Source organism: Cydia amplana, chromosome 16, assembly GCF_948474715.1.
Source record: "Cydia amplana chromosome 16, ilCydAmpl1.1, whole genome shotgun sequence".
Taxonomy (NCBI): Eukaryota; Metazoa; Arthropoda; class Insecta; order Lepidoptera; family Tortricidae; genus Cydia; species Cydia amplana.
The window spans coordinates 3,614,105-3,635,316 of NC_086084.1; the positions used below are offsets into that span (position 1 = coordinate 3,614,105).

The window sequence follows — 21,212 nt, forward strand, 5'->3', positions numbered from 1 at the left end:
TCTGTATTTAAATCATATTTACTGAAGTGTACGACACAATGTTTTAGCACTGCCATCTACCGCTTATATTTAAAACTGAATTTAGGATGAACTTGCGTTAAGCCATAGACAAACATTGTAGCTAGCTCGCAGTACAATAGAATCTAAAAACAAATATTGTAATCTATGTATATTCATAAGTTTCATAACAGTTCTGGTTCTCTTTCAGTTGACTAAGTTGCATCAAAGTTCCGAGTACCGTACACAGATGGCGTTGATATCAACAGCGGCCTTTTCTATCTGACTTAGAAGAATATTCATCATCTGTAGTTAAATACTCGTAAAATTACTTGGCTCAGACCAAACGGACTAGCTTGAAGCCGAATGGGTATTGCCGTTTACCTATTTGTAAACAAATTATTATAGTTGCCGTAGTTCCACGTACCAAGCACAGATGGCGTTATAATCAATAGTTCAATTAAGCTACACTTGCGCTTCAATACTCGTGGGAGATGACCTGCTGCGGTCGCTCGTCGTCGGATTGTCAAACGCGCCAACCAGAGGCCGCGCGGGTGTTGCCGTTGGTCTGCAGCTCGGAGTCGTGGTGGCTGACGGGTTGCCGGTTCCGTGGCGTCTTGCGGAGGTTCGATACGAATGCGAACTGGAAGTGGAGAAAAAATGAGTTAGTCAATCACATTATGGCTTGAACATATGTAGTTCACTTAATAACCTGCACTTAAATATATATTTATAATTAATTACTCTGATACCGAAGATTGTTCTAGGTTGTAAAATATGCGATAGATGGCGGCAGTAGTAGCGAAGTAGCATGGTCTATCCGCGTTAGTCGCAATATGGACTCTTACTGAATTTATGAATGATTCCAAATGAGACTACCTATTATTACTCGTTTTTTATTTTCGACCATCTTAAATATGTAAATTTATTCGTTAAGACAGTTAAAAATGTTATATGTTAAGAACGTAGGTTCTAAATGAAAATTTGGCTGTGTGCTTTGTGACTCCAAAATATGGTAACAATAGTGGCGTCATTTTTACTGATTGGACCACAAAGCTATGCTATCTATACTATCCGCAAACCAAACTGACGACCGGGATCGTAAAACTTCTCACTCACACTTGCATAGTCGTAGCAGGAGTGAAAGAGATGGTAATATGATTTTAGTCGTCAGTCAGTTTATAGATGGTGTCAATGTCGATACACAATGTTAAGGTCAATTTGTGTTACACATTCACGTGTATTGAATGGACGGGTCATATTATAGCCGATAAAAATGAAATACCCGTCAAGTGCGTGTCAGACTACTTAAATTGGTGGGTTCCGCTTCCACAGCGACAATTCGCTAGTTACCGTAACTAAAACAAAGCGGTAGATTTATTTTAACAGGCATAAGTTTAGTTTCAATAAACGTTTCATTAATAAACAAGGTATATTGTCCAAAATGACATAAGATTTTCCCTTCTCTTTATGGCCCAAGAACGAGAAGTGTCTGTGGTAAAATTCTTTCGAAAATCCTGTAGGTAGGTATGTATGTTTTCATTTCTTCAACTTACAACAACCACAGCCACAAGCAGCGCAATGCTGAAGCCAGCACGTCGCTCCAGTAGTGCTTATAGTCGGACACGACTATACCAATACGTTGTACCAAGCCGGCATGGTCAGCTCGGGACTTACCAAGACTATAGCGACCAGCATACTGATGCTGAAACCGGCCAGCACGTCGCTCCAGTGATGCTTGAAGTCAGATACTCGTGTCATGACGGTGTACCATGCCAGCATGATCAGCACGAATTACATCGCGTGCCGGAGCAACTTGGGACTACATCTTCCACTCACCACGATTATAGCGACCAGCATGCCGATGCTGAAGCCGGCCAGCACGTCGCTCCAGTGGTGCTTGAAGTCAGATACTCGTGTCATGACGGTGTACCATGCCAGCATGATCAGCACGAATTAGATCGCATGCCGGAGCAGCTTGGGACTACATGTTCCACTCACCACGATTATAGCGACCAGCATGCCGATGCTGAAGCCGGCCAGCACGTCGCTCCAGTGGTGCTTGAAGTCAGATACTCGTGTCATGACGGTGTACCATGCCAGCATGATCAGCACGAATTAGATCGCATGCCGGAGCAGCTTGGGACTACATGTTCCACTCACCACGATTATAGCGACCAGCATGCCGATGCTGAAGCCGGCCAGCACGTCGCTCCAGTGGTGCTTGTAGTCGGACACGCGAGTCATGACGGTGTACCACGCCAGCATGATCAGCACGAACTGAATCGCGTGACGGAGCAGCTTGGAGCCACGCCAGGTGAAGCGTTTGTGGAGGTAGAACTGCAAAAATAAGAAGTTTTTAGCGCAACGCGAAGTCAAATGTTATTGCAAATGATCGGGAGAGATCAAAGGCAGAGAGTGCGTAGAAAAGGAGGGGTCCCGTTGTTTCCCATACTTACTGAGAAATACAGCATAGTATACGCGGAGAAGGAAGAATGTCCACTGGGGAACGAGAGCCGCATCTCCTTGATCAGTTTGGGCTCGTCAGTGCGGAGACATTCAAAGTCTACGATGTATCGCCACTTGTTCTCGGGCGCGGTGCAGTTTATGTTCGGCCGGCAGATCTGGAACAAGATTATAAAGCTATAAAAAAAATAACAATGTTCAAATGATTACGATATGGGAACGGGTCGAAGCAATTAATAATCGGGTAGACCTGAAATTGCTGTTTATATTTTATTATATTTATTAATCAAATAAGTAACACAGCATTACAGCATAAAACAAAGGCATTATGAAACTACAAAATAAAATAAAATATCAGTTGACAAAGAATAACAATAGGTACACATACAAAGTAAATAAACTAAACATTAGGTTTGGGCGACGACGTGACAGCGTTATATATGACAGACTTGTGTTATGTTAATTCTATACAACTTTAAGTACAAATGTCTCTATTTGATCATATGTATTTATTCTCATTTGAACTCCATTTGTAGGTACTCTGTGTATCTGTATGTCACTGTCTGTGTATCACATCTCAGTGTCTTAAATAAAACACGAGAGAGTAAGTAAAACACTCAAGTGAAAATCAATTCTCAGAACTGATCCATTACAAGACACTCGTAAATTGTCAGCCAATTAATATTTTTGCACTCAGAAACAATCCTACTCGAGCGATGGCATCGCTCCCTGAGGCTTAAATGCCGGTTTGACATTTGCCTTTCCCAACGCAATAAGGCAAAAATAACTTTACCGTTCATAAAAACTGGTAAAAATATATAGTTAGGGAAAAAGCATCCCTGTTTCAGTAGCATAAGGACGATATCCAATTGTATTTTTAACGTCGGTAGCGCCTTTCTGGCAACGGGTGCAGTGGTATATTTTGCCTGAAAGCACAAAATGTTAAATGGAATTGTCTCGACGTAAAGGCAAGCGTATTTTTTCACGCTAATATGCCACTCTTAATGTTTATGTTTATGACTTAAAGCTGTTGCAAATCTGCGTGGAAACCGACTCGAGGAGACACGAAGCCGGGTTTTAGCGAGCCGAGTGGAAATAACACTACAATGCTTTTAGATAGACGTAGTAAATCTGAGATTCTGAGCTTTACGGTAGAGAAACTTGACACGTATCTTAAGTCAGCTTAAGTTATCCAGATAAGTTTATAGACATTGAAGTATGCTGATGGGAAGTGGGATATCTAAGGCGATAAAACGGTTTAAGTGTTAGTGCTTCGAGATATCGATTGCTCTAACGTTATTTAGTTGTCTTTTATATCAGCTGTCTTTACGTTAGGATTCATAATTACCTCGAACGGTTTAATTCGTTATTTCATTATTAATCTTGTTTACCCAAGTGACTAAAATAATCTTTCAAGCAGTCATGGTTCGCCCCATAAACTTGAATGCAATATATCGATAATAGATTACAAATTTCATCAACAAAGCATCCCTTTCCTGTTATAATTTTATAACATAAATAAAGACAATTTTAATCACGCCCTAGGACATTATTCCCACAGATACCTACAAATAAAATTGCAAAAGTCTTATACCAGACCATAATTTTGTTTACAGTATCAATAACATACTATTATCGGCATGTCCTGAATTAATTTCTACACTATAAAAGGGCACGTCAATCATCCAATCAAGTGGTTCAGTTTCGAGACCAGTTTTTGAATTTTTTTGTGTTAATCGTTAATCGCGTACCAAATTGGTGGTTATATGGACTCGTTGGCAGTAAACGGGAGATATTTATTTTTCCAGTTTTGCATGTTAAAGCAGAGGTAATTTAGTGATTATGGAAAGGAGAGGCGGCGCCGAACGGCGGGAGCAAGTAGATGCAATATTTTGCATTTTAGATGAAGTTCGGTATTGATGAAAACAGTGTGCTAAAACATAAAATAGGAATGTTTCGGAAATAGCTTCAATATTTATTGCTGTTCTGTGCCAACTGCCACATTTCTTTCAATTTCTGGTTTGTTTATTTTTTTGTAAAATCGGCAAATATTTATATCTTAATCTTTTGAATTATAACATAACATTTTCCTAAATATACATTCACTCTAATACCACAAACCTATTCGTGAACTACGAAAACATCACGAAATCGCAACACTTTAGTATCGTAGTTCAAGTCAGAATCAAGTCTCAACTACATTTATCTAATACAAAATCACCGACTTCCTATTAAGCCACCACGAGGCCACCACTAACGACATAATTCTCCATCGACTCACATATCACGTAAATCGACTCCAATCATCAATCGCAATCTTTCGATACTGTGGAAAACCTAATGCCACTCATTATCGATAGTTTACGCAAAGCCATATTTAACTTTCGCTCTCCGTACACCGATTACTACATTATCGCTCACTTATCGATTGAAATACCGTCTACACTGTTGACTGATCAATCGTAAACCTTATTGCGAAGACATGAGGTCTACTCATGGTTAGTTAAGATTGTTTCTGTTGGTAGAACTTCAGCCAGCGGCTACTAAGTTATTTTGTGTCAGTGCCGTGTATTCTTTCAGCCAAAGCGAGTCAAATGCTAGTCAATTACCAGCTTAACATGACTCCCAAGATACCTAAAACGATCAATTGTAACTGTCAATGAGTTTAAGGACAATCCTGATTAAAGTAGGTGCGATTAATGCGATTTCAATCTACAAAAAACTAAAATGAAACAATAATAATCGATTGACAATGACAAAGCGAATACATCAATCGGACCGTTCTTTGGCGCATGTCAATATATTATAATTATGGGCGCCTTTAGCACCACGTAACAGCGATTGATATTGATAATTGGGGTTGTAAATGGACAAAGGCGGCTGTCAATCACGTGAGACTGTCAATCGCGATTAATCCGAAGGCCGTTTAGCAATTAAGTAATCCGTAGGCCGTTTCACAAGTAGTAACTACTTATGCGTAATAGAAGAGAGTTTTTAAATTGGTTCCTCCGAGCGACCAACCCGCCTAAGCTCAGTAAGCTTCTGGAATAGCAGCCAGTAGGATCGATCCGAGCAAAAATAAATATAAATGCATCGATTTAAGGTCTATCTGAGCTGTTAACCTTAATCATACCTGAAGCATGGTTGAATGTGCGTAAAATGCAATATTACAGTGTTCAAGTAATAAAAGGTTATGGAGCATTAAATTAATGTTTGCGCGTGAGGTGAGGTGTGAGACATAAACGCAAAATAAAATGCAGATTATTTAGCGAGAACGGTCTTTAACGGTATATAATCACGTTTCGGTCGTAAACGGTAGCGGCATGCATGTTTTTATAGATTTTTTTGTTTACAGTGAAACTCAAAAGTAGCGCCGAATAAAGAACATTCAAGCGCCACTCAAATTTCAAGTCATGATGCGTCCACAAAGAGTAAATGAACTTCTTTGAAGAAGGTTGTAACTACCATTAATTTCCATCGGAGACAGTCCTTTTAAACAATATAGGGCACATTCTGTGCCTGATAGTCAAAAGAACTCAAATCCATTTAATGTTTTCTACGCCACTGGAATGAAGGAATATATTAGCGTGGAGCGAATGGACTTGAGGCACTTCGTGTTAGGAGTATAATTCGGTGGGTCGTGGGTCTGGTTTTAAATTCAAAACGCTGCGCGGGAGTTTATTGGCCATTGGTCACAGACGCGCTCTGCATCTAATGACATGGGCTTGTTAAATAATCATAGTGGCATTGGATGTGTCGATGCATTTCAAACTTGCCCATAAAATACTTGAGAAGCAAATCCTCACATTGAAAGCCTGGCCATGGGAGTGTTAGTGTCTTTCGATATAATTGCTAGGTACCTTTGTCTCTTATTTGTCTTCTTTAATGTAGAATTATATAGATATGCTGTACCATATGCCTTCTTCTTTGTTTGTCTCTAATATTCTTCTCTGACATTGTCGAAACTAAAACTAAACTATATTAAACTTGTACTTGTAGGTACTTACGAGTAATCTAAATAAGGCCCTTATTATGCTATTTTCCGGCATGTAAACCTAGGTAGGTACGGGAACTACATAGCTCTCTTAATTTTATCGACTTGAAAGTTGAAAACTCATATTTTACCGGTTTAAAAGTTAATAAAACTAAAGCATATTGTTATTGTGTAAACTTTACTGCCTACCATTACATTTCAAAACATAGACGCTCAGTAATAAGATGCATTGATTTTCATTAGATAATAATGAAACAAAACTCTAAAAACACCCGTATATTACAATACAGAAATAAAAATCAACTATCACTGAAGCCGCCTCAACACCACTTAAGGTATTAAAATCCAAAGATCTTCCAGGAGATTTCGTATCAGATTCCATAGCCGTAGCTATCAGCGTGACCCTGTTAAATTGATTCTCCGAGGGCTAGCAAGAATCCCAGATATGAGATAGGTACAAGAAGATTGCGATCCGATCGGTTTTATTAAGCTCGTGCTGGACCGTGGTAAACCGCATTAGATATAACAATACGACATTGAAGAACTATCAACTCTAAAATACGTAAAGAAAGGGTTGATTTTAGAGTAGATGGTGAAGATTGGGAAGACAATGCGACTGCGGAGGTGAAAGAGCATCGCGATTTGCGCTTTCCAGTTTATTAATTTTGTGAAAGATAGTGTTGGACAACATTATTTTAACGGCATGCGATTCTATAAGAACTTATAAGTAACAAAGATAAAATAACATTAACGGTTTCATGTTAATTAAACGTGTACAATAAGTTTAATTGTACGTCGTAAAACTGTGTAAATCTATAAACATTAGGTGCATAAAAGCTTACATAATCACATTCCGAAATTCCAAACTAAACGTTCCCAACATTAATATAGTGGTACTAATATACTACCACTTAAAGTGATAAACACAATTTCTAAGGACATCATTTAAGCGGATGATGGTAATTACAATTTCAAGTGAATTAAAAGTCGTTGATAGTAGGCTTCAAATATAAAATCTTTAAGCTGTCATTTCCATAAATAGGTAAAGATCAAGATTATGAAACAAGAAACCCGAACGGTAATTACAGCTCCATAAGCAAATAAAAACGTCAAAAGATATAAAAACTGACGTCGTATTTACCGACAAGCGCAACGAACTGAGAAAATATTGTGGCACTTTTAATACACCTCAGAGCGTTCAAGCAAGTTTGCAACGTAAATGTGTACCTATAAGAGGAGATGTCAGTCTCTCACGAGATAGCTGGAACACGTTCCCGACACGTAATAGACGGGGAACAGGTTCTAGATCTTAGATAAATCCAATTACAGAATCATACCGAGATAATGTAACGAACACTCGTAAATGCAAATTTTATGGCGACGGTCACGGCGGTATTAACCATGTAGTTTACTATCTAATTTATAGTGGACACCATTCAAACAGCGTTTGATGCTTTCGGTAAGAGCCCTTGGACCATAAAGTACTCGTAAAATAGGTGGACTGGTGAGAGAAAACATCATTATTTGTCGGAATGAGTTTGGAAAGTATCAAATCGAGATATATCGCTCCATATACAATATATAAATTGATGTGACAATGCCGACCCTCGATTTAATTAAACTTGGAAAACTAAAACGGTACACCGCATATCTGCAACAATTTTCAATCAGAATGGTGTTGTCTACTAAATAAAGGTAATTGTATTTAAATACCCTTATTAGCATTGCATTTTGCCACCTTGGCACTCCATGTAAACACGTATATTAACCATGATTTGAATTCTAAACGCCCATAAGATTTCAATTGGACGATTGACTTCTAGAGTAAATTGACCACAGAAGAAAACTGGTTATTTCAGGAAACGTAGTATAAGGAACACTAGTTAAAGAGTTCGTGTAGTCGTAACTTTCAGTCGTTAAAAGTAAATAGCTATATGTCAGTCCGACACTTACAAAGTTATGTCACTATATTCCAGGAGTGCCGCGGTAATGGATTGAAAGTTGAATGGTGGTGGTTAATTTATAACCAATTGTTTTGAAACAGGCATTAAGTTACCAAACACATTGCTCGCTAAGCAGCAAAGAGCTTACGGAAGTCAAAGATGACTTTTTACTAGACGAGTTAGGAACTTATTAAAAACTTATCATTGATAACATAAAGTTCTGCATTGGGGGTGCAGAGGTAGTCACTGCAAAGCGATTAACACTACACAGATACGCCTGAAGAAGCAAGCAAGGATTCATAGAGATCACCAGGTACTTACATAACGTAGAAAAAAGAAGATAAGATAACAGCGTACTATCTAACCGAATATAATATAAACAAAAGGCATTAACCACTAGCCTTTAAAGAATCTCTGACGCACAAGCGAACAATGCCTTCGAATAAAATGCAATATGGTTCCATTGATGATCACAACCACTATGGAACCTTAGTAATAAAGCGGTCACAGGACGTGTGAATGACACGCAATTAATAAACCACCCACTGATTGAAACAAATCACTCATCAGAATTTCGGTAACGAATATGGAGGAACGAAGTTTGAATGGAAATTGAGTTAGGTATTTAAAAATGTAGGATGGAACTTTGTTTATTCCTCGAAGAAGACATGTGAAGTTGGTAATGATAGCGTAGCCAGCCACTTTGGTGATTGTGACGATATATGCGCATAGATAACACTCCTAATGGATACATTCCATGCGTTGGAGAATAAAAGAGTTAGCTCTACGACGCTTTGCGTAGTTATTGCAGTTAAATGTTCATTTTTTATAATGTACTCACGTTTAAGTAAATAATTCATTAACATTTTAGGTAGGACAAGTCATCTAACGGGTTTTAACATAACAATGCCGAATTTTAACGTATTTATCTCAAAGACAATGACTTTTGAACCTGATGTTATACAGGTGTGTATGTATATGCTAATTCTTTAAATACCATTATCATACGATAATAAGGTAAAAGCCCAAGAATACTCAGAATTCAGAATCAATGTCGACTGTATGCGAAAATGCACTGTCTTTGTGAAATTTGAGTACAAGTAGGTAGATTAGTCTATCTAGGGAGTGCAAGTAGGCAGATGCTGTTTTTCAGAAATCAGAAACCTATAAGTATTTAAGGTTTGTATGGCAACGTGAGAGTTTTTATAGCAACTCTGCATAGGTAAGAGTTATGTATCCATGCAACCTACATTCGTACAATGCAGTGTCCCAGAACCAATAAAGCGAATGTATTGGTAAAATGTTAAAGTCTTACGACCGTTCTGTGGAAACTGGAAACTGTGGTGTGCGGTGTGCGTGATATTTGAGTCCTGCATTTCAAAATATGTATACTTGCTTGCTGGAAACAAAACACGGCTTGGTTACGTGTTCCGAGTGAAAACACGACTCGTGTGATGTGATGTCATAGGGACTTACATTGTGTTTTAACTGGTATTTTGGTTGCTATGAGGTCGTAGTGTCACATCTGACGATGACGTGCATTGCTTTTGTATAGTTAAATCATTGCGGCCATATTCTTACTGAAAGCCGTACCTTATTACGAATAATAATAACAAGGAATTACACATAGATGGAATAATAAAATTTGGCAATTTTTAGTCTAGGATATAAACCAAGAGATCTCAATCAGTCAAAATTTTGCTTAAAATATTATGCTTACTTTTAATACAAATACGGAAAACACCGAACGTATCTCTGTAGAAGTGTGAAGACCGTTATGGCCCTGTACAATGTTCTAGGGTCCAGGTTCATGCAATTGCCAGTTTGCGTTACTTTAAAACATGTTTACAGACCCTCAGGCGTGTTGGTTTAGGGAAGGGTGACAAATGGCCTAACAAACATGCTAAAGCAATGTTTATTTTCAAGCTTATTATCAAACTACGTGTTAGATATAACGCTACTTACATGTAAAAGTCAAGTCATAAATTTCTATCGAAGCCGTATTACGTAAACTTTCTCAAAAATGCTGCTTAGACTCCGACCCATATCCCACTTTTTACAAAATTTTTGTTATCTTTATCTACTTAGGTTATTATTACATATTAGCTGTCATTAAATAAATAGAAGAAACGTATAAGTAACAAAGTTTCATACATGTTTGACGTGGTATTTACTGTACGTATCAACATTAAAATAATTAAATATAATAAAGTTCTATTACAAGTAGATCAGTAGATCGCAACATAAAACGAGTACCTATGTAGTTATTGGTAACTTTGCAAAAGTAACATTATACCAGTAATAAGAAGCAGTAGAGGTTAGTTTTGTAGCTAAAAATTAAGCTAACAGCTTGAAAAATATAACGCGACGAAGAAATTGTATTGACGGAAATCCGCCACAACGCCCACAACACAGTGGTAATTTAATAATCTATCGCTAATATAAAACAAACATGGCATGCGAGTGTTTATTATAGTCTAAACAAGGTGCTAAGTTATTTACTTATTAGCTCGTGTCATTAGATTCCATGGAACGTGCGTTTGCATTGAAACAATTACATTAAATAATACTATGTTTACTTGTCATTCAAGCATAGTCTCACATTTCCCGCTTTGTTACATGTATAGCCTCTTTTGCAACTTAATGCGCTTATTACTACTATTGCGTATAATTTGCCATACTCGGCCATTCTGACTTTATAAAGGTCCTGTGGTTATTATAGTTTGTGTCGCTTATGTCTTTATGAAATACAGTGGAAAGAAGATGTTTGTCATTTAATTATACATCATGCAACGTGACTCTGACAATGAAATACAAAAGTAGTTAATAACGAAGTTATGTTCATTTGAAATTTATTTATTTAAGGCTCTGCACCGTATCATAGTTGCCGCGCAAATAATAGCACATTATTGCAGAGGCCGGGAAAGGGCAAATCCGTGGATGAGTTTCGATTTTGTCGGACGACGTAAAGCGGAGTCTTGCAGATTTTAAACTGTAAAAGCATTAGGGCTTGCAAATATTCGAAACTTTCAGATATTCGAATATTCGACTTTCTCTGACGACGTATTCGAATATTCGAATAATTATTCGAATATTATAAAAAATAAGAAAAGGAACGAGAAATCGGTTTATTATCGTTTTATTCAAAAGCTTTTTTCACATATTGCTAAAACTAAGGATATTTGGCAGAAATCCACTTAATTGACTATACAGTGTGTAAGTCCAATACGGGCAATAAATTAAACCAGATATAAGAATTTACCCGTCTAATCATTAATTAAGAAGTTTTTTAAAGTTACACTTAATATGACTCCGTAATGAATTTTTTTCACATGTACCAAGCAGCAATGTACTGCAAACATTAAGAATCAGAAGATGACATGACATTACGAGATACGAGCTTTTTATTGTAACTGCTAACAAACGTTGACAGTTACTTTAAAAAGCTCGTATCCCGTAACGTGTGGTGTATTACATTGCGGGCCGAATTATTTTGTATGGTTAAAATTTTCATTGCATTTCTAAGTAAAATGTATCTCAATATACTTTTTAGGTCCTATGCTAACCACCGTTTAAATATTCGCCCGTATTGGATTTACACACTGTATTTTATCATCCTACTATTTATAAGATGCCCACATTTATAAAAACAAGTAAAACGCCAAAATTAGACGTACCTATTTAATATTTCTAGATAAAACTTATTATAAATGCGTCGTTGCGTGAAATAATATAACTTTAACCATCCAAACACAAGATATTTTTTTTAGTAGGTAATTATTTTCCGATTTAAATTAACTTGTAATCACTCAGAGGCCTTTAAAAGGCCTTTAATTTCATTGTATTTTGAATCTTTATTGACTTTATTTGTTTTGGCAAGTTATTATTCCTAATGGCCGGCTAATTATATAATATTGGATTATTTAAGGGAAAAAGTTAGTTGAGGACTGGGTGGATTATTCGTCAGCTAAAGGTACATGGTTAGATTACCAAGTTGGGCAGGTTTGGTATGATTAAATTTGAGAATTGCGATAAGTGGGAAGGTTTAGACTTCAAAAATTCGCTTAACGTACGCTTGTACTGAATAAACAGAATGACCCTTTAACTTAAAACTTACGCACCGTAAAAATAACATACTTTTTGATTTCATTTTCTTTTAAATTGAGTTAGGTTTCACTGTATTCACGAAGTCTATCGAGAGGAATACACTAAAAATATTATTTCCTTTGTATTTGGGTACCTACTGTTCCTCATTCACTGTAAATACCCGTAAAACACACAGAAACTGTAACTACAGCGGATGACATAGATTTTTTTATAGTAATAAAAAATATTCGAATATTCGAAACCTGAGCGGCCGAATATTCGAATATCAAAACAGGTCGAATATTCGACAAATTCGAATATTCGAATATTCGAATTGCAAGCCCTAAAAAGCATGTAGTAGGCTTATAGGAAAATTATGCGAGCAATCAAATAAAACTTGATTCAATCTTTGGTTTACAAAAACGTCATAGTAAATTAAATCTCTTCTCCTTAGACCTTGAAGTACTTACTATCTCGGGTAATTAAAACAATCTGTTTATATTCGGTTAATGTTTATGGCTCACTTTGTAAATATCTTGGTAAAGAAAATACAGCTAGTGAAACGATGTTCTACAGTTGTCCGCGGGCAAAAGCTTCCGTGTTACAACAACTGCACTTTATTATTCATGGACATTTATTTTAGAACCGTGTTTAATTACGCACTTGCATCGAAAACTTTATTACTTACTATAAATCAGTTAGCGGCAGTAGGCTTAGCACAAGTGCGCCGCGACAATGCAATTGAAAATGCGGGGTTGCAATGAATGCAGGCAGTAACTAGAATTTGAATGATCAACTACTTAAATGACTAACACTTCTTACAAACCTGCCGAAGGGCCGTTATCAGGCGCGCGAACGATTCGAAATTTTAGTATCTTAAGGCCGTGCATCGAAAAATAACAGGATCTTAGAAAGGTGGCAGTGGCTAGCCCCGGAAACAAACAGTAGTGATTTTCGGATATATGTTTCTTGACTATATGATAAGACATTTCGTAGTAGTCGAAACACGAATGCTTAGAATTTTCTCGATAGAAAATAAATCCAAACTTACGTGTTCATTTTTCGGTTTTAGCTTCGTGCAACTAGAAAACACATCCATATCCAGCACAATCCACCTTACAGCAAAGGTTTTCATCTCGTCTTAACTTTCAAAGAACTAAATATTAACTTATTATCCTTTACCGATGGATTTATTATCGATTTTTGATTTTATGAATTCAACAGCAAACGCCCATTTTACGCAGTTCGGTTTCTCTTTCTGTCATGCGTCAAAGTCATAAATGCATCCTTTATGCCAGTAATGTTAGATGGCCGTCGTGCCTCAAAGAGGTAAGACCTATGTCACTTCGCGCAGCGCTCCGAATTACGTAAAATTTTAATATCCAATAAACGTTGAGTCGTAACTCCATTGAGTAGTAACGGAATCGGAGGTAAACCTATGATGGTGCCTTCTTACAGGCCTATACGTTACGCATGTGTGCGTGTTTGCTTAGCTACGTCATGCTACGTCGAAATCTATACTCTTTGTCAGTTACAACGGGTTAGGAAATTTCGACAGATATTGAAATGTATCGGTAGCTGTTTGGTATTTAGCCATCAGAATCTAACCGTAACTTTTTGCTTTATTTTTGTTTGAAAATAAAATATCTATAAGAATATATTTTTTTCTTTTTTTCTATTGTAATGATAAAAATAAATGTAGTATGTTTCATGCTCAAATAATTTAAAATTATTGAATAAATATTAAAAACTAATTGATATTATTCGTTTTAATTATTATATTATTAAGTTTGTTTGAATAAAATATTTTATTTCAATAATACGAAAAGTTATTATATTTAAGTACCACTAAAAAAAGGTCCCTACTTACAAAAACTCACTTGCACGGGCCGGGGTTCGAACCCGTGACCTCCGGTTTGAAAGTCGCACGCCACTACAATTTCACATAAGTAATTTACAATGACATGATACCGTGGAAAAAGTGAATATTACAATGTACTGTGTTACTATCACTATATAGTTTATTTTGGCTTGACAAGGAGGAATGAGAAAAACGTGCAGAGCGAGAGGATTAAATCTCTCTGTCCCTTTCTTAAAGTAGCCAATCCTAATTATGACATCTGTTTTGATATTAATTCTTTGAACATAATTTGTCGATGTTCTTTTTTATATCATCGAGAAAGATTTTTATTAAAAAAATGTGTTGAATTTATATGTTTTATTTTTGTTTTTTTGGCATAAATTTCATTACTTTTGACAAATTTTAATTGTGATGACAAACGATTTGATGTGATGTGTGAAACGAACCAGGTGATCAACGATTTATCTAATAAAACTTCATTTAGTCGAAAAAAATAGTTGTCTACTACCGGGTGGAAAAAAATTATGGGCCCTGGAGGGAAAGTGCCTTAAAACCTTAAGTTTGCTAATTTTACTTAAATGAAACATTATTGTTTTTTAAAGAAACAACTGCATTCAAAGATTTTTGAAGTGAAAACTTCTTTAGCGGCGCTAGGCACTTTTTGAGGTGGGGAAAAAATGATAAACTCGAGACAGCGTAAGGCGATCATGTGACCGTAAGGTTTAGATGGCCAATCATTTAGATGGCATTTAAATCAATAAAGAAAAACTCAATGACATTACATGAAAAAGGTTATAATCTTGTACGGGCTGAAATACGAGGATCTCACAGTATTATAACTTTATATCACTCAAATATAATTCATTAAAGCTACATCTTGATGAAATCGCTAATAAAAGTGAACTCTAGTACTGGTGAATAAAACTCAAAATATCATGACCAAATATATTTAGATGCGAGGTCTGCAAGGTAACTTTACAATTTCTATTCGAATTTTAAACAATTAACGCTATAAATTTGAATTTCGAATTTTAAACAAGCTCACTGACCAGCAATTTCGGAACCAAAAGTTTTCAATAGAAAGGAGGATGGGTCAATTATACATAGTGCTGCAGACATTTTGGACTAGTCATTGAGTTTTCACTTCTGTCGGAACTCCCGGAATGCAACACGTTGTTTTTTTTAAATTCGCTTAGTCGCGCCCGGGAATCGAACCTACTTTTTCCACACTGTATAAAAGAACACAAATGCTTTTCTTCTGGTAACTTAAATGTTCTATCTATCTTGGTGATATGTCAATGCAATCAAATATGTAATCTGAAAAAATAATAATAACCCAATTTATGAATTCCGTTCCTTCAGAAAAATGCGAAATCTACGTACAATTTTTAGGGATATCGTAATTTTCCCAGAGACAAATTTAGTTGGCTAAGAGACATTTTCACTGATTTGGGGTCTGTACTAAAAATCTAACATAATATGATAAGGATTAATCGTTTTAAGCTCAAGAGTGAGTTTTCCTAAAGCTTTTTCTAAAAATTATGTCTTTATTAACGTTAGGAGTGCACTGCAGCATGTCAAATGTATGCCAAAATGTCAAGGGAGAGAACAATAAATTAAGTTTCAATTCCACTTCCACTCATCAGCAAAGTGATATAAGTATATCAGCAGTTTAAAGTTATTTTAGATTACAAAATTAGCGCATCAAAAAAATCAAAGTGCATAGAAAAAAGTCTCCTGAGTCATAATAAAATTGATGTCTCTTGGGTCACCAGAAAAGTCACCAGGGAGAACGATGACCCAAATCACATTTAAAAGAAAATGTAAATTTTGTGTACTACCTACGAACATTTTTCAAAAAACTATGTACCTTTATAATACCTTTTTAGTTAATCGTTAATATGATATATTAGTAGCAGTAAAACACTTTATTGTACAAAAAGACACATAAAACATGAAAAAACACACATCCTTCCTATATGGTAGAATATATTTTTCACACTTATAAGTAAAAACCAAAACCGATACGCGATTGGGATACGCTCTTTTTGTATGGGATACAAAAAAAAATCTCCTGGGTCACCAAGAAAAATCGACATATTAAAATAATTCAGTTCGTTTTTAAGTTCTAGTCAGATTGACTTTTTGGTTATTTGAGATAAATTACAATAACGCTTAGATTTGAAAAACATGATTTTCTATTTTGTTGCGATCGACCCGGGTAATAAAAATACGGCGAATTTGAACTTTTGTTTGTTGTAGTTGTAAAATGTATTAAAAAATAATGTAGGCACCCCTGACAATTGAATTTCAAAATTATCCAGAAAAAGCGGCCAAGTGCGAGTCGGACTCGCCCATGAAGGGTTCCGTATTTAGGGGATTTATGACGTATTAAAAAAAACTACTTACTAGATCTTGTTCAAACCAATTTTCGGTGGAAGTTTGCATGGTAATGTACATCATATATTTTTTTTTAGTTTTATCATTCTCTTATTTTAGAAGTTACAGGGGGGGGGGGACACACATTTTACCACTTTGGAAGTGTCTCTCGCGCAAAATATTCAGTTTAGAAAAAAATGATGTTAGAAACCTCAATATCATTTTTGAAGACCTATCCATAGATACCCCACACGTATGGGTTTGATGAAAAAAAAATTTTTTGAGTTTCAGTTCTAAGTATGGGGAACCCCCAAAAAAATTTTTTTTTTCTATTTTTGTGTGAACATCTTAATGCGGTTCACAGAATACATCTACTTACCAAGTTTCAACAGTATAGTTCTTATAGTTTCGGAAAAAGTGGCTGTGACATACGGACGGACAGACGGACAGACAGACAGACAGACATGACGAATCTATAAGGGTTCCGTTTTTTGCCATTTGGCTACGGAACCCTAAAAATGAGTGTTTCAAAAAGGCACCCTGTATTCCTTACATACCTAAATAATCTCTTATTCAATAAAACATATAATTACTAAACACTGTGATTTATTTCAAATAAATGCAAATCGATCGGATAAAAGATATTAATACCTACCTATACAACAATGAATACGAGTACAGTCAGCTGCAATAATATGTTACACACCGAAGGCCGTTTTGCGGTAGATCATGTTAGATCTTATTTGTAGAGCCATAAGAGCGTGTCACATATTTTTGCGGCCGTCGAAGAGTAACATATTATTGCAGGTGACTGTACCTATGAAAAATTCGAGGGTTAAAAAGCATTTCAACCAAAGCATTTATAATAATAACGACTATGGACGCCTGCAACCCCAGGGGTATTGTAACCCCATAACAATAAGGTTGAAATTTGCATTTAGTGACCGCAAAGTCAGGTGAGCGTAATCAAGTAAATCTGTTTTCATCATATTTTCATCAAAAATAATCTCTTTTCTGTTCTTGTGCTATTTTCTTATTATCAATACTCTTAACTTATATGCTATATACGCTGCTGCTTCTATGCTGTTAACATCTTCCAAAACAACAATAAATATTCAGGTTTATTAATTAATTATTTTATTGTTTGCTATTATGAACAAGTAACAACGCCATCTGTTTCAATTTTTTCCGAATTTAAGTTTCTGGCCAACCGCAGCGACCGCGTATAATGGTAGTTAACTTCTGTAACGTTAGATGGTGCTAAAAGGTCACACAAACTTCACGTGCGGCGCGAAGCGTTTCCATGTGTGCGTGTTAGCGGGGAGGGAAGAACTAGCGGGCGTGGTTTACGAAGCGCCAGACGCGGCTGCAGTAGGCCCTTAAATATTCCAGTTGAGAATCAATGGCATTGATATAGAAATTGCGCCAATCGTGCAGTTGCAAAGGTAAAACGTGTGGCAACCGAGGTCCTGGTCCTACCTGAGGAAAATGGTTTCGCGCTCCTGCAATCCTGCTGAAGGGCCAATTCAGCCCGGCTGACGTAAACAACAATTGAGAATAATTTAGGAGACGATTAAAAGCGTCGAACCGTAATATCGGCCATGTGGCATGTGTGTGAAGTGTGTGAGTAGCCGTAGCCGGCATTAAATGGGCTTTTTCTAAAATAAATATCGAAAACCCGATTCTTTCAAATCTGGACGTTCTTGGGCTCATTCTACTCAGAATCGAAAGCACTCTCCATCCTACCATTAAAAAAAGATGTCCCAAAATTTTGTATGAAAATTGTACATTCCACTACGTCACGTTACATACAAGTGAAAATTTTTCTCATACTAAAAACGTGACGTAATGAAATGGACATTTTGGGACATCTTTTTTTAATGGTAGGATGGAGAGTGCTGTCGATTCTGAGTAGAATGAGCCCAAGAACGTCCAGATTTGAAAGAATCGGGTTTTCGATATTTATTTTAGAAAAAGCCCAAATACGACGATGATCCCAGTCATCCTATAGAAAATTGTAAAACAATCTATAAAAATGAGAATTTAACGGACGTAACGTAACATTGACAAAACCGGCTTGAAGAAAGATGGAAAATATCTTGTTATTACTCCAATTGCCACACAAGTTGTTAAGCTCAATCCACAAACATACTATAGCCGTCCAATTCACAACAAAGTAGCACCTTTCTGAAATTCCTTACAAATGCAATTGAAACCGCAAGTTCTTTCCAAAAGGATTATCCACCCAGCGTGCTACTTTCTAAAACGTGCTCTAAATTTATACCGCTAAAGTGGATTTTCATTCACCATTTGATAAGGATATGTGGGGTTATTAGTAAGTGAACAATCCAAACAGTAATGTTTGCGTCGCGCTGCTTTGTCAACAGGGGTAATAGCGGCAGTAGGCCTGTCACAGTCAATTAGAGTGGCGGTGTCGACTAACGACATTTAACACTATTGGCTGGACAGCTGTAAATCTATGCTCATTATTAAGTGATGAGGTTGGAAAGAAATGGTGCGATGGGAAAGATGAAAGCATTTTATTCATATGAATCGACTTATTTTCTTATGATTAAGAGAGATGCCATACATAAAACGGGGATTTAGGCACCAGAAATAGCGAGTAAACGTCAAGCATTTAACACATTCATTTAGTCATGTACCTACCTAGTTCTTACAGAATCTTGTCAATAACATTTAATTCCAAAGTACATTAGAAATCTCAGTCTTAATCGTTTAGAAAACAGAATCATATGCTTAGAATCCTCCAAAATTTACACTGTTGGAAAAAAGTGTCGTAAAACTTTACAAAAATTTTGAGACACTGATGTGCACCTACAGTCCTACACCCGTTGACCACGAACGCCGTAAAGGGTTCTCGAAACGTCGGGATATAATCCGCTTTAATAGTTTTATTTAAAGTCCTACATTTAAGATAAAGTAGAATTTTTGAACTTACAACACCAATTTAGATTGAGTGGGTAAGAATATAGTAAGTAACACTTAAAAAGAAAGTCAATTATTTCATCAGTTACCACCGACCGATCACGTTCTGTTTGACTTCCTTGTAGAGTCTGTAATCACGATCAATTGCTTTTAATAAAGTGAAACCAAACCCAGCAATCTCTCAATCAAAAGGCCCAGCTGTGGGTTCACTTTTTGTTTTAACTGCACTTGACGATACCTATTGAACCGCGAGGCATTCTGTCCACGGATACAAAAGAAGTGTAGAACACAATTATAGGGCTTGAACACGGCTTTTGCATCTAATAATATATGTACACGTGCAGTGGCATTATATGCGTGGGAATCTTATAAATCCTTAAATAAACATGATCATTTCATAGATGAACAAATTCGAAACATCGATTAGATTTATAATAACGACAAAAAATACGTTTTCAACCTTGAAGCTGATAATCCCGTACCTTCCGACACTTTCGTAACAAAAGGCGAAACGACGGACGGCAGTCATTCATGTGGACACGTGATTGTTAACTTAAACCAGATAACAAAGATCCTTTATTCATGCAATGGTCGAAGATTTAATAAAGATGTTAAAGATCAAGATACAATGGACGCCACAGGCCATGGTGATATAGAGGGGTGGATAAACACAACTCAGCGTATTACAGTGACTTGGGGCAACGGTGATGCGTCATAAGTATTAATTAATATGGAACATTTAGTTGGGGCAACTGTCGAAATTGAAATAAGTGTGAAAGAGAACGATGGCGTTTCTATGGATGGTGTGTAATTGATTGTGCGTGGTGGAGAATGGGATGCTATAAATTGAATGAGGGAAATGTTGTCACGCGTATTTATTAGGGAGGTCGTAAATATAGTGTAAAATGCGTTATAATGGGTTGCATTGTTATAGTTAATGTTGTATACCTAAATGATTGGGATGGATGGTGTTTCAAACTATAAATAGGTAAGTAAGTAAATAAAATAAAATCATTGGCAGAATTCGCATATCCAACAGTCATCAAAATCTAAATGTCCATACGTCTCTCCGTAAGAGCTGACGTATAAGTTTTACTTCTTCTTCTTCTTCCTCGCGTTGTCCCGGCATTTTGGCCACGGCACATGGGAGCCTGGGGTCCGCTTGGTAACTAATCCCAGTAATTGGCGTGGGCACTAGTTTTTACGAAAGCGACTGCCATCTGACCTTCCAACCCATAGGGTAAACTAGGCCCGTATTGGGATTCGTCCGGTTTCCTCACGATGTTTTCCTTCACCGAAAAGCGACTGGTAAATATCAAATGATATTTCGTACATAAGTTCCGAAAAACTCATTGGTACGAGCCGGGGTTCGAACCCGCGACCTCCGGATTGCAAGTCGCACGCTCTTACCGCTAGGCCACCAGCGCTTCTCAACGTATAAGTTTTACTACCTGAAAGAAATTACGGTGCCAAAATAAACGAGCCCACTTGTTTATAAGGCCATTAATATCTGTTAAAGACGGTAATAGCATTATAAAAC

The 21,212-nt window shown here is 36.6% G+C and overlaps 1 protein-coding gene across 1 annotated transcript in view; it reads right to left on the reverse strand.

The window, feature by feature from the left end:
• Window positions 1-416: 416 nt before the first annotated feature.
• LOC134655400 (putative phosphatidate phosphatase) overlaps window positions 417-21,212 on the reverse strand; it is a 95,342-nt gene continuing 74,546 nt past the window's right edge. The window contains exons 4-6 of the mRNA XM_063510861.1: window positions 2,457-2,621; window positions 2,161-2,337; window positions 417-640 (exon numbers count right to left, since the gene is read on the reverse strand). Of these exons, the coding sequence (XP_063366931.1) occupies window positions 524-640; window positions 2,161-2,337; window positions 2,457-2,621 (459 nt within the window). The 3' untranslated portion in view covers window positions 417-523. The remainder of the gene's footprint in view (window positions 641-2,160; window positions 2,338-2,456; window positions 2,622-21,212) is intronic.